General features: G+C 34.1%; 1 protein-coding gene across 4 annotated transcripts in view; it reads right to left on the bottom strand.

Moving 5' to 3' along the window:
- Positions 1–13,868, bottom strand: part of COP1 (COP1 E3 ubiquitin ligase) — a 244,292-nt gene that overhangs the window by 81,079 nt on the left and 149,345 nt on the right. For all 4 annotated transcript variants that reach the window (XM_044267354.1, XM_044267355.1, XM_044267357.1 and 1 more), the window contains exon 15: positions 13,513–13,629. In XM_044267354.1, coding sequence (XP_044123289.1) covers positions 13,513–13,629 — 117 coding nt within the window. The remainder of the gene's footprint in view (positions 1–13,512; positions 13,630–13,868) is intronic.

Here is a 13,868-nt window from a genome sequence, read left to right as displayed (position 1 = left end):
TGATAATCCTGAGGTTTTTACAGCCTGGAACATTGTACCATATTAAAATTCATGATGATGTAAGATATGCTTTTCTTTTGGAAAATAGGGGGGAAAAAAACTATTGTAAAAGTTGAAGTCAAAAGGAGAATAGGCATGATACCTCCAAGTGTCAATGTCAGGCATGTCAACTGACACATGAAATTCTGGGATCCAAAACTGGATTTAAGTTTCTACACACACCTGCAATACTTTTAGTGTTCCATCAGATGTTCTTACTCCAGTCTGAAGACTTCTGTTTTACATTAAATGACAAGCATTAAGTGTGTCTTTCCATACATGATTTTTTAAAATTGTGTCTAAAGGTACTGGAGTAATTTTATGTAGTTTTTTTTTTTTCTGTGCTTTCATACAAGTGGAAGCCATTGAAGGTGATACAGTTGGCTGTATGTACAGTGCTAATTTATATCTAATGATTTTTTATAGATGGAAGATGATTAGTTAGAGTCTTGGATAATGGGAAATGGCCTTGCCTTTATTCATTCAATACCATACAGTTTCATAGAACACTGTATTAATCAACCATTGCCACCACAGAACTGCTGGATAATAAACTATTCCAAAATTTAGTAGCACAGGATCTTCATTAATTCTCAAAGAATAAAGGATAGCTTAGAGTTGGCTGATTTCAGTATTGCTTGTTTACATGTCTGGAGGTTGAATGATTTGGCTCAGACAAGTAGATACTACCCTGAGTGTCTTTCTTCCTTCCCCCTGGGACTAGCAGCTAGCTTCAGCACGTTCTCCTCATGGTGATGACACAGGGGCAAGACCAAGTAAGCTCAACTGTGCCAGCAAATTTCAAACTTCTAGTCAATGTCAACTTAACATCACTTGGGCCAAAGCAAGTTACCAAACAGTCAAAAGTGGGTTTTTTTCCCCACCATGACAAAGCATTTTTTTATGGCAAAGCACACAGATACAGGAAGAGGTCAAGAATTGAGACCATTAATGCAATTTATTATCAATGTTAAAATCTAAAACAAATCTTTTAGCATTACAACAGCTTAATATTGATTAAAAGAGACTAATTAAATTGGCTCTGATGTTAAAGTAAAATTAGCAGAATCTAAAATGTGGTTTACATACCTTAAGATTAATTACTTCAGAAGAAGAAGTGACTCTTAAAATTTTAACAGTTGTAAGCACTATATTTATGCATTAGAAGGTTACAAACAGATAATAATCAATAAATGGAAAGAAAGCTGGTTTAGATAGGCTTTCAAGTTCCTGGTTTACATTACTGACAGGGCAATCTATATTCTATCTTAACATAGGATCACAAGAGGTGGAGGGAGACTGGTCACAATTCAATTAAACCCCCTTAAGAAAATATTTAACCACAGCAGATAATGAATATCTGTAACTCCGATACTACTGGCTAAGTTTATATTTTCTGCAGCAGCACTTGATAATACAAAGCAACTTCTTCCATCTTTATTTTAATTCTCTCACTAAAGAAATAATCTGTAACTTACATGATTCATCACTCTGCTGTGTTCAGTATATAAAAAGAAATCTAACCTTGCAAACAGAATGTGAAAATACCAAATAAATGTTTAAATTCAGAAAATTCAATTTTCTAACATGGGGTTTTCAAAATATTTAAAGTATTTTATATGACGGATTTTCAATAATCTACAACAGTAGGTCACACATAGAAGCCAACTTTTTAAAACCCCAATGAGGAAAAACACATTTTCTGGAACTCTTTCATTAAATCACATATTAGGGTATAAAAACTGTCTTCCTCTATTGAGTAAATATTTGAATAAACAACAGCAGTCTTGCTTTACTCTAGCACTGGACTTATGCTAATCATTTCCTTAAATATAACTCATCCTAACTGTAGGTGCTTACCCAAAAAAAAAAAAAAAAAAAAAAGACACAGCTGAACCTGAAACCTTACTGAACTGCTGGGAATGGAAACAACAAAAATTGAATAGTTTTGATGAAGTCTCAATCTTTCACAAAGAAAAACTTGAGACTACCATATCTGTTCACTTATAACTGCCAAAACATCAGTCAACTTTAAAAAGTTTCCATGGAAGAGGCATCTCGGTGGCTCAGTCAGTTAAACATCTGCCTTTTGCTCAGGTCATGATCCCAGAGTCCTGAAATGGAGCCCCACACTGGGTTCCCTGCTTGGCAGGGGAGTCTGCTTCTCCCTCTCCCTGTGTCCCTCCCACTGCTTGCGCTCTCTTGCTCTATCAAATAGATGTTTAAAATCTTTTTTTTTTTCTTTTAAAGAAGTTTCTATGGAAATATCTTCAAAGTCACCAAGAGAAATAAACTATTTAATGGTATTTTCTATAAATGTTTATATGTTAAATTTTTAGCATTTGTTTAGTTTACATTTTTTCTATCTTTTTAAAAAACTTTGTGACTTGGAAAAATAGCCTGCATACAGAAGAGTCCATACAACATATGTGAAGTATCAAACTCCACATAACTAGTCACTAGATACAAATAAAATATTCCTAAATCTTAAAAGCCTGTATGACACATTTTTTTCCTCCATCTGACAGTACGCACTATACTTAGAGACACAGTAATTATTCCCCTTTCTTTTCTTTATGGTTGAATTACGTATCTGTGTGGCCAATGAATATATTCCTAAACAACAGTTTGTTTTGCATGTTTATAATCAGAATTATACCATGTGTTCTTCTGTAACTTCCTTCCATTCAACATTATGCTCAATATTCATCTATACGCATTCACGGAGCTGTAGTTCATTTATTCCCAGTGCTGAATGTTTCACAGTATAAATGTACAAACAATGCTATTATAAACATTATATAAAAATGTATGTCTCTAGGGCAGAGATTTCTAGAACTTCAGAGTGCATAAAGAGTCATCCAGGAGCCTGCTAAAAAGAAAAAAGAGGTTCCTGCGATCCACCTTCAGAAATTCTGATTCAGTAGACTTCTTATCAACTCCTAAGTGATCGCGATGCTGACTGCTGTGCAGACTGCATTTCGAATAGCAAGGCTGTAGGGTGTAATTAACATTTTCTTATTTACTTGAAAGAGTTCTTCATGAAATCTGAATACCAATACTTTGTCACTTATAGGTATTCTAAATATCTTTCCCCAATTAGCGGCTTCTTAATTATTCTTTCAGGTGTTATCTGATGAACAAAGGTTTTTAGTTTTATTGTAGACAAACTTATCCACCTTTCACTTATGATTTATAATTCTGAATCTTAAAGCCTTCCCTAACACAAGATCATGAAGATATTCTCTCTCATATTATCTTCTAAATACTTCAGGAGTCTTCCTATTTACATTTAAGTCACCTGATCAACTGATTTTGTATATTTAATGAGGTAGAGCTAAAATTTCTAAAACAACTGTCAGAGTATAAAAATTCTCTATTTCACAAACAACCATCTTTGCTGGGTATCAAATGTCAATACATCTGTGAGTCTGTTGCTAGTTCTGTCACACCAGTCTATTAATCTCGTGCCAAAATAAAACTTTTTATTTACCATTGCTTAACCTTCTTTCAAATGCATCCCCTATAAAAAGTGTATTACTAAATTTTAAACATTTTTTTAAAGATTTACTTATTTATTTATTGGTCAGAGACAGAGAGAGAGCGAGCGAGAGCGAGCGAGCACAGGCAGACAAAGAGGCAGGCAGAGGCAGAGGGAGAAGCAGGCTACCTGCCGAGCAAGGAGCGCGAAAGCGGGACTCGATCCCAGGATCCCGGGATCATGACCTGAGCCGAAGGCAGCTGCTCAACCAACTGAGCCACCCAGGCGTCCCCATTTTAAACTTTTTAACTAGTCTGGTTTTTTTTTTAAGATTTTTTATTATTTATTTGACAGAGAGAGATCACAAGTAGGCAGAGGCAGGCAGAGAGAAAGAGAGAGAGGAGGAAGCAGGCTCCCTGATGAGCAGAGAGCCCGATGCGGGACTCGATCCCAAGACCCTGAGATCATGACCTGAGCCGAAGGCAGTGGCTTAACCCACTGAGCCACCCAGGCGCCCTTAACTAGTCTGTTAATCCCAGCCTTTTCTACTTGGAGGGAATAAGCCATTTCCATTTGCCATAATTAGATATATTTGAATCTTCATCAGCTTTTCTGTTTTTTAATTACTCCAAACATTTTATGTTATTTTTCTCTTTCCTCTCCTGTTTTTTTGGATTAACCAAATATTCTACTTCTTTCCCCTACACCACTATAAGTTTGGATTTTGTACTCTGGCTCTATTATTTTCTTGGGTTCCTAAGAAATCATATATTTCATACTTTCCAAGTGTTTCTAGTGCTTATTCAATATTAGTTTCAAAAACTGAATGATGATCACATCTTTTAAACTAGTAACACCTGAAAAGATGCCTAACGTTAATTATCTCCGCATTTAAGGGCATGGGGCTGGATCAGTCAAAGGAGCATGAAACTCTTGATCTCGGGGTTGTAAGTTCAAGCCCCACATTGGGTGCAGAAATTATTTAAAAGTAATATCTTAAAAAGAAAAAAGGAAAAGGAAAAAACCTCAAACTCAAATAATCAATCAATCCGCATTTAACAAAAATACAAAATTTCCTGTAAAGTCCAGTTTTAAAAATACCTTGTAGTTACAATGCTACTTACGGGCTGGAAGACAAGACACATAAATAGATGAAAGATCCACTAGGTACTTCAAAGCTGTTTTTAGACTTTAGCACTCCCAAAAGTGGATTGTATGACAAAGTAATACAATACTTTGTTTCTTGAATAGTATTGGCTTTATATGCATGTCACTTCGATTTGAGTTCACTTCAAGTTATTTGGAAACTTGAAAATACAATGTCCTTAATATTATTCCCCACCCCCTTACCTATAATAGATAATATTCATGAGTGATATGGCACTAATCCAAATTTATTAAATAAATATTCAGAAATTTATTTAAATGTGAAGGAAAAGATATCATTCCCACTGGCAGCTGCTGTATAAAAGACAAGGCAGATTTATAAAATTAGCAAGCCTAAAACTTTTCTCCCATTACTTAAATATGATGGAAAAATAGAACAGAAGACATCTCCGGCAATTACAAATCTACCTTACTCAAGTTTCTCCATGTTAACTTTAAAAAATGAATTAAATTAGGTTTCGTAGCCCCTTAAACTAAACACCAGCTTCTTAAATTGAAAGGAATTAATCATATTTTGGGGTGGGGGGAATAGAAGAGAGATCTAAAAATACTCTAAACTTGTGTTTTATACAGCATAAATGTCCATCTTTTCGAATCAAGCCTAATTTTTAAAGAAAAAAATATATTGTTTTAAATAAAGAAAAATGCTTATTGGCCTCCTCAAGAAATGCTGTTATCTATCTATCTGTGGAAAGACACCTGCAAAACTATTAACAAGAGTGCTTCTGAAGAAGCAGTGTAATGATGCATGGTGAATGAGAACGTGAGCTTTATTAGTTAACGTCTGAAAGCTAAGAATGAGGATAAAATCTTGTACTATTTGTAAATTAAATATATACAATTTTAAATGATTACATCAATTTTAAAAGTAGAAGATATGTATATAAAATAGCTGTACTCAGAATCAAGAAGTCTTTATGGAAGAAGCTTTACAAAAATTCTTCTGAGGTGGGGCACCTGGGTAGCTCAGTCAGTTAGCATCTGACTCTTGTTTTTGGCTCAGGCCATGACCTTGGGATTGTGGGATTGAGCCCTGCACTGGGCTCTACATTCAGTGCAGTCTGCTTGTCACTCTGTCTCTGCTCCTCCCCATGCTTGTTTTTATTTATTTTTTTTTAAGATTTTATTTATTTATTTGACAGAGAGCACAAGTAGGGGGAGCAGCAGGTGGAGAGAGAAGGAGAAGCAAGCTCCTTGCTGAGCAGGGAGCCCAATGCGGGGCTCAATTCCAGGACCCCGGGATCATGAACTGAGCCAAAGGCAGCCACTTAACCAACTGAACAACCCAGGCACTGCCTCCCTTTTTATTTTTTAAAGATTTCTCTCTCAAATAAATAAATAAAATCTTTAAAAAAAATTCTTCTGAGTAAAAATTTTCAGAGTTAACAACATGAGTCACATATAAAGAACAATGAAGCCAATCATGAGGATTTAGAACAGAAGCAAAGGAATGTATATTTATTCTTTAAGCAAAAAGAAGCACCTGTAAGTTTTAGAGTAAGAGGAGTAATACAGATATCTAAAAATAAATGTATCAGGGCGCCTGGGTGTCTCAGTGAATTAAGCCGCTGCCTTCAGCTCAGGTCATGATCTCAGTGTCCTGGGCTCGAGCCCCGCATCGGGGGGAAGAGAGAAGGCTGCTTCCCCTTCTCTCTCTGCCTGACTCTCTGCCTACTTGTGATCTCTCTCTCTCTCTGTCAAATAAATAAATAAAATCTTTAAAAAAAAAAAGTATCAACAACAAAATTCTTTTGAAAACTAAATTATTATACCAATCACAAAAAACTACAAAGTCTTAAAAAATGAGAAAACAAATGTTTTTATGCATATGAACTATTTAGCTTACAGAGAGTAACAAAGAGTTTACAGTAACTAAAACTAAAAATGCTAACTGTAAAAGAGTTAAAGAAGATATTTCAAAATTCCTGTTTGTTCTAGAAACAGTATTCCTTCCCCAGTGAATATGTTATTGGCATAAATACCACCCCTAAATCGGAATAATACTAAACTTACCTTTGATTTACATCACTAACTTTTGGGGTAATAAACTATTACTACCTTAAAAAGAATGCCTTAAGAGTTCCCGTATTTTGGGCACCTGGGTGGCTCAGTGGTTAAGCGCCTGCCTTCTGCTCAGGTCATGATCCCGGCTCCCAGAGTCCTGCAATCAGGACTCCCTGCTCAGCGGGAAGCCTGCTTCTCCCTCTCCCACTCCCTCTCCCACTCCCTCTCCCACTCCCTCTCCCCCTGCTTGTAGTCCCTCTATGGCTGTGTCTCTCTCTCTCTCTGTCAAATAAGTAACATAACATTACATAACATAAGTACCCATATTTCCTATCTGTTATAATAATTTTAGTTTTTGAAATTGCAAGATGCTTCAAGTTATTATGCAAGCCAACTCTGATGTTCCCTTAAAACCACAGATTTCTGAGTTCAACCTCATCTTATAGTGCTCTCCCAAACTGGCTTTAGAGAAGAAAACTGGAGAAAAATTGTTTTCTTACCTTTTTCTACTTATTCTTTTAAAAAGATTTTATTTATTTATTTGACAGAGGGAAATCACAAGTAAGCAGAGAGGCACATAAAGAGAAAGAAGGGAGAAGGGGGAAGAAAGCTCCCTGCTGAGGAGAAAGCCTGATCTGGGGCTTGATCCCAGGACCCTGAGATAATGGCCTGAGCAGAAGGCAGAGGCTTAACCCACTGAGACACCCAGGTGCCCCCCTTTTTCTACTTATTAAGAAAACATCATGTAGTAATCAAGTAACAGACAACAAACACTTATACTTTCACCTTTACATTAAAAATATTATCCTGTCTTCTGGTAAAAGAATGTTTCAGATAATCTCAGTACTTAAGATTTTTTACATGGTTTAAAATAAAACTAAGGGACGCCTGGGTGGCTCAGCTGGTTAAGCAGCTGCCTTCGGCTCAGGTCATGATCCCAGCGTCCTGGGATCGAGTCCCACATCAGGCTCCTTGCTCGGCGGGGAGCCGCTTCTCCCTCCGCCTCCGTCTGCCAGTGCTCTCTCTCTCTCTCTGACAAATAAATAAATAAAATATTTATAAAAAAATAAAATAAAATAAAACTCAAAGATTTTTTTCTCAGTGTTAATCACAAAAAAGTAGTTTAAAATTAATGGTCTACTATTTTCAAGGAGACCATGACTCACAATTTGATATTTTAAAAGAAATGCTTGTGAATTTTTACCATACTTCAAGAGATTTTTCATGCTATACTCTTCAATTAAAAAAAAAACCCCAAGAACTAGACATATTTTTATATTATAATAATAGGCAAATGAGTAAATGATAAAGTAAAAGAGAGAGAGAAATGAATTACTTGTACCAAACAGAAATACATTATCTAAATGAAGGTTAAGTAGGGAAGCTGAATTAGCAAGATGTGTCACTACCCAGTAGGCAGGATCTACAATGCCCTTGAAACAGGGAGTCAAAACATAATTGTGGGTAGCTTGCTTACTCATTCATTGTCTATTTCTTCTCACTCCAAAAGCAATGCTTAAAAATGTGCAACCCACTTCTAATGTCAAATTCATCATCACAAATGACATTTATTAAGCAATCTCAGGAATATGACCCTGTACTTCTCCCAGTGGCAAAATAAATGGTACAGTTAAAGAGTGATGTTTTACAGTTTAAAGAAAAACATTTAGACAATAGTCTACATTCTAAGAAATGCTGCAATTCTAAATGAAAATGATACAACATAAGTCATTGTTTTTCTAATATGTTTTAGTAATAAAATGCATGTTTCAATCAGTAAAAGACAGAATTAAAGACAGTGGATAAAGTAAGGACTACTGGCTTCATTAATGCTTGCCTGGATACTAAATCCCTATTTCAAAGCTAGAAAAATTATGTCCTTAACTCATGAAACTGCATTGTGCTGGATAAGGCCAATGCCCTCGGCATCCATTCCTACCACCTTATTTAAGCCTATGGAGGATGGAAAGTTAAAAACTGCATTGCCCAGATCCTGTTAAAGTTATGCTTCCAGATGTGAATGGGTTTCCAGCACAGGGAAGCACTTATATAAGATCTGAAAAATAGAAAATTGGTGGTCATTCAGCTTTGGATATTTCTGTTGCAAGCATCACTTAAGGATGTGGAGGTTTTCTAATATAATTTTTCAATGTCCAGTCTCTAGCTTTGTATCAGTTACAGTAAACGATTTCTGATCTCTTGATTGTAGCAATAGCATAACCTACTTGAACTCAACATATCTTGATCTTGATTGGATGAGAAAGAAAGAACATCTCTCTTGGTCTACTGATACTTATGGTGAGATAATAATCATTATAAGAGGTTCAGCCTACAGATCTCTAACCCTTCCAACAAGTAAGTTTGGGTAACAATGTTAAGTACACTGGCAATATAGGATATTCTGGTCTGAAGCATCTCTCATACACACACAACTCTTGAAGAAACTTGACAAATATTTAACTAGACCCACCAAAAAGAAAAAAGAGAGTAAACACAAAAGACCAGTTAGCAATGAAAGATAGGACACTACTACTAACACTACAAAGATTAAAAGAACAATAAGAGAATGCTAAAACACTTTATTACAACAAATTAGAAATATTAAATATGTAAACTCCCAGAAAGGAAGTCAATACCAAAACTGAGTTAAAAATGAAACAGAAAATCTGAATGAATTTTTAAGAAGAAATTAAATTATGTATTTAAAATATTCTCCTGAAGTCCAAGTCCAGAGGGTTTCACTGATGAATTCCATCAAATATTTAAAGAAGAGGGCCACTTGGGTCACTCAGTTTGTTAAATGCTGCCTTTGGCTCAGGTCATGGTCCCAGGGTCCTGGGATCAAGCCCCTCTTTGGGCTCCCTGCTCAGTGAGGAGTGTGCTTCTCCTCTCCCTCTGCCCCTTCTCCTGCTCATGTTCTCTCTCTTCTCACTTTCTTTCTCTCAAATAAATAAATAAATAAAATATTTTTTTAAAAATTTAAAGATGAAAGTAATACCAACCCTTTACAAACTCATTCAGTAAATAAATACTTCCCAACTCATTCTATAAGGCCAATAGTACTTTGCTATCAAAGCCAAAAAGCATCATAAGAAAGTTACAAATACCACAAAAATACTTAAAACATTAGAACACTCAATTCTGCAACGTATAAGAAAAATTTTATACCATGGCTAAGAGAGATTTTTCCCAGGAATGGAAGGTTTGTTTAGCATTCAAAACCACAATAATAACGAACTATCCCCTATTATTATAATAATGGACATAAACTACAAGATTATTTCAAAAGACATAGAAAAAGACAGACAAAATCTAACACTCATTCATAATAAATACTCTTAGCAAACTAGGAATAGGAAATTTACTCAACCCTAAAGGTATCAACAAAAATCTTAGAGCTAATATCACACTTAATTGTGAAGAACTGAATGTTTTCTCCATGAGGTATGGAAGTTCCTTCTGCCACTTCCATTCAACATTATACCTGGGCTTTTAGCTCATACAAGTAAGCAAGAAGACATTAGCATAGTAAAGGAAGAAATTAAATTATTTTAATTCACAGATACCTTGATCCTAAATATAGAAATCCCATGAAATCCACAATAAAACTAAGAAGAAAAAATACACAAGACCAGCAAGATTGTAGGATGCAAGATCAATATACAAAAGTTAATTCTATTTCTGAACTTTAGTAACAAAGAATTCAAAAATAAGATTAAGAAAATTCCATTTACAATACATCCCAAAGTAATAAAATACTGTAAGTCTACTGGAATTTAAATAAAAACTTGGAAAAAAATTTTAAATTAAAAGAAGTAATAAAATACTCAGGAATAAATTAAATAAGACAAGTTCAAGACTTCTGTACACTAGAATTATAAAATAATGATTAAAATGATTTTTTAAAAAACAGATCAAATTTATGATTATGATATAAAAATAATAGCAATAACACCTATTTATCAAAAGAATTCTGCATTATGTGCAAAAAAGGTTTATTCTACAAACACAAATATAATTCAGTATCAGAAAATGTATATACAGAATTCGTATCAACAAATTAAATCATGTGACTGTATAAACTGTGGCTATACAGGCACTTGATGAAATACTGAAGTTGCGCCTAAGAAACAATAAAATGAAATCATCTGAATTTAATAAAGACTATTTTCCAAAAGTAGATATCCTAGGACCACCTGGGTAGCTCAGTCAGCTGAGCATCTGACTCTTAGTTTTAGCTCAGGTCATGATCTCAAGCTGGTAGTCATGAGATTGAGCCTTGGTCAATCCTAACTGAATGTAGAGAGGACTCTCTCCCTCTCACCTCCCCTCACCAGCGCAGGCACTCTCTCTTTCTCACACTAATAAATAAATCTTAAAAAAGAAAAGAAAGACACCCTACAAAGTGAAAGACTGAAGCCCATTCAACTACATGAAACAGATGAGGAAAGTAACTATCACTAGTCTCATAGAAACACTGCATTATAAGAAGAGAAGGCATTAAACCACTGGAAAAGAAGAAAAACAAACATCATTTTGGCCACTATCAAGTATAAATAGATAACTCAAAGACTCCACCAAAAAAAACACTAGATTTAATAGGAAACATTTATAAAGTGCCTAGATATAATACATATATCTAAATATTAAAAATTTTTATCTACTTTCAGCAAACAGTACTTAAAATAAGCAATAGAAAAAATAGAACCAAAACTTAGACATAGAAAAAAAATTAACCAGAAAGACCTCATACCTAAATGAAGTAAACTATGAAATCTCACTGTAAGAAAAAAATAATCCCAACAAACAGAAAACTACCCCATATAACTATGTGGGAAGATGTACTATCTTAATAATGCCAGTGGTTCCAAAATTAACAAATAAATAAAATGTAATTCAGAGGAGAATCCCAAAAGAATTTTTCTAGAATTGGAAAAAGATAAATCTTAAAGCATACATGGAAAAGCAAATGCAAAAATTAAGTAAGAAATACATGAAAATTTAAAACAGGGCAAACAGCCTGCCAGACAGTAAAGCATTTTTTAAAGTAGGTTTCCCTAAGTCATCTGGCTGGCTCAGTCGGAAGACCTTGGAACTCTTTATCTCAGGGCTGTGAGTTTGAGCCCCAGATTGGGTACACAGACCACATAAGTAAATAAACTTTAAAATTAAAATAAATTAAACTGGATTTAAAAATTTAAAAATACATAAATAAAGTAGGTTTCCCTTTGCCAGGAACAAAAAATTCTGAAGATGTTCATAGCTGGTATTTGTACCTATGAAATACTGACAATAACTTCAATTCATACATGATGGCCAATGGTGAGTGTGTTTATAAAACAGAATGTAACAATAAAACTCAATAAGCTATTTTAATTAAATGCATGATAAAGTATTAATAATGAAAATAACTAAACAATTACTAAATACCATATGAGAAAAGCTTTATATATAACATTCTCCTTTTATAATCTTCATAAAGCATCAAAGGACTATCTCTATTTTAAAGGATAAGAAACGTGCGGAGATAAATTAATCCGCTTGCCTAGTCAGTGATAGAAAAGGGATTTAATAAGGAAATAGTAGGTTCAAATGGAAAAGAATACCATTTGATTAGGAAAAACAAAATTCTGTATGCTAACAGAAAGAGAATTTTACCTACAGATACATGTTAGACTGTACCTTACTGAAACTATGAAATTGCGTCAGTGTATAAATGAATAAATAAATTGAAATAAGGAAAGGGTATAATAACAAATAAGATTTAAATTGTGCTTCTCCTTTTTTTTTCCAATTTATTTATTTTCAGAAAAACAGTATTCATTATTTTTTCACCACACCCAGTGCTCCAGTGCTTCTCCTTTTTTAAGGGTGTTTCTGTGTTCATTATATGGTGCCAAAATTATCTTTAAAAAACTGAGATTATCAATATAAAAAGAATCAAAGAGATTTCCTAATGCAGAAGTTAAATTACAAGTGTTTACTATTTACTGTTCTAGTTAACAATTAGGGGGAGTGGACAGATACAGAAGACAAAGGACTAGGGCAACCACATGATTCATCTTCCAACCCATAACACTTCTGAGAATGAAAGAAGGCACTAATAGTAATGATAACAATATAAGTATAAACCATGACTGGCAAAGGCAGACATTTGGTCACCCTAGTTAAGAAAATTAGATTAACAAGAAATTCTTTGCTATAGTAATAGTTAACACGTTTTTGAGAACTTCCTATGTTACCATGCATTCCATGATGCAAGATTTTACCTGTCTTCATTCATTGTCCCTATATATATAATTTATACATATATATGTATAAATTGTCCCTATATATAATTTATACATATATGTGTATATATATAATTTATATATATAAATATGTATATACATATATGTACACATATATATGTATAAATATCTATACATATATATGTATAAATTAAATTTTTAAAAGAATGAATAAATGTCATTTAATCAAAAAAATTGATTCCTTTGTCTGTATAATATAGCTTAATCATTTAAATGTCATTATGACCTAAGTGTGTGAATAAGCATTAGTTCATGCATGCAAAGACTTGGAGGAACAACAAAAATAATCAACAAACCATCTCTAGGTATGAAAAACGGTGACAGAATACTAAAATTAAGGCATAGTAATAAAGGAGTAATGATGGCACACTGCATACTTCTTAGAATCTAGTAACAAAAAACAAAATTTAAACTTACAAAGCAAGTTATTCATTTTAAACTACAGTCTTTTATCCTAGGCACAATATGCAATCAACATCAAAAGAAGACAAAGCTGCTTTCATTTCTTACCTGCACAGCCGAAAGCCAAATGGTATCGAGAAGAGGGGCTGAATTTAACACAGCACACATTAGCCTTCGCCTCAATGCTTGCCACTGAGTTGTCTAGGTTGGTAGACCATAGCTTCACTAAGAGTAAAGGACAATAAAAATGAGAAGAATTAAACAATGCATTAGCAAATGCTTCTGTAACACAGAATGTTTGCTTATTGCTACAGTTGCCTTTTCATATTAATCCGAAACATTTTCGTTTAGAGAGGGGTTAAAAAAAAAAGCAATATGGAGATATACGTGTATTTGTTTCAGTATTCTTTAAATGGTATTCGGGGGATGGTGCACCTGGCTAGCTTACTCAGTAGAGCATGTGA

Source organism: Neovison vison, chromosome 10 (assembly GCF_020171115.1).
Source record: "Neovison vison isolate M4711 chromosome 10, ASM_NN_V1, whole genome shotgun sequence".
Taxonomy (NCBI): Eukaryota; Metazoa; Chordata; class Mammalia; order Carnivora; family Mustelidae; genus Neogale; species Neogale vison.
This window is presented reverse-complemented; position numbering and strand designations above follow the sequence as displayed.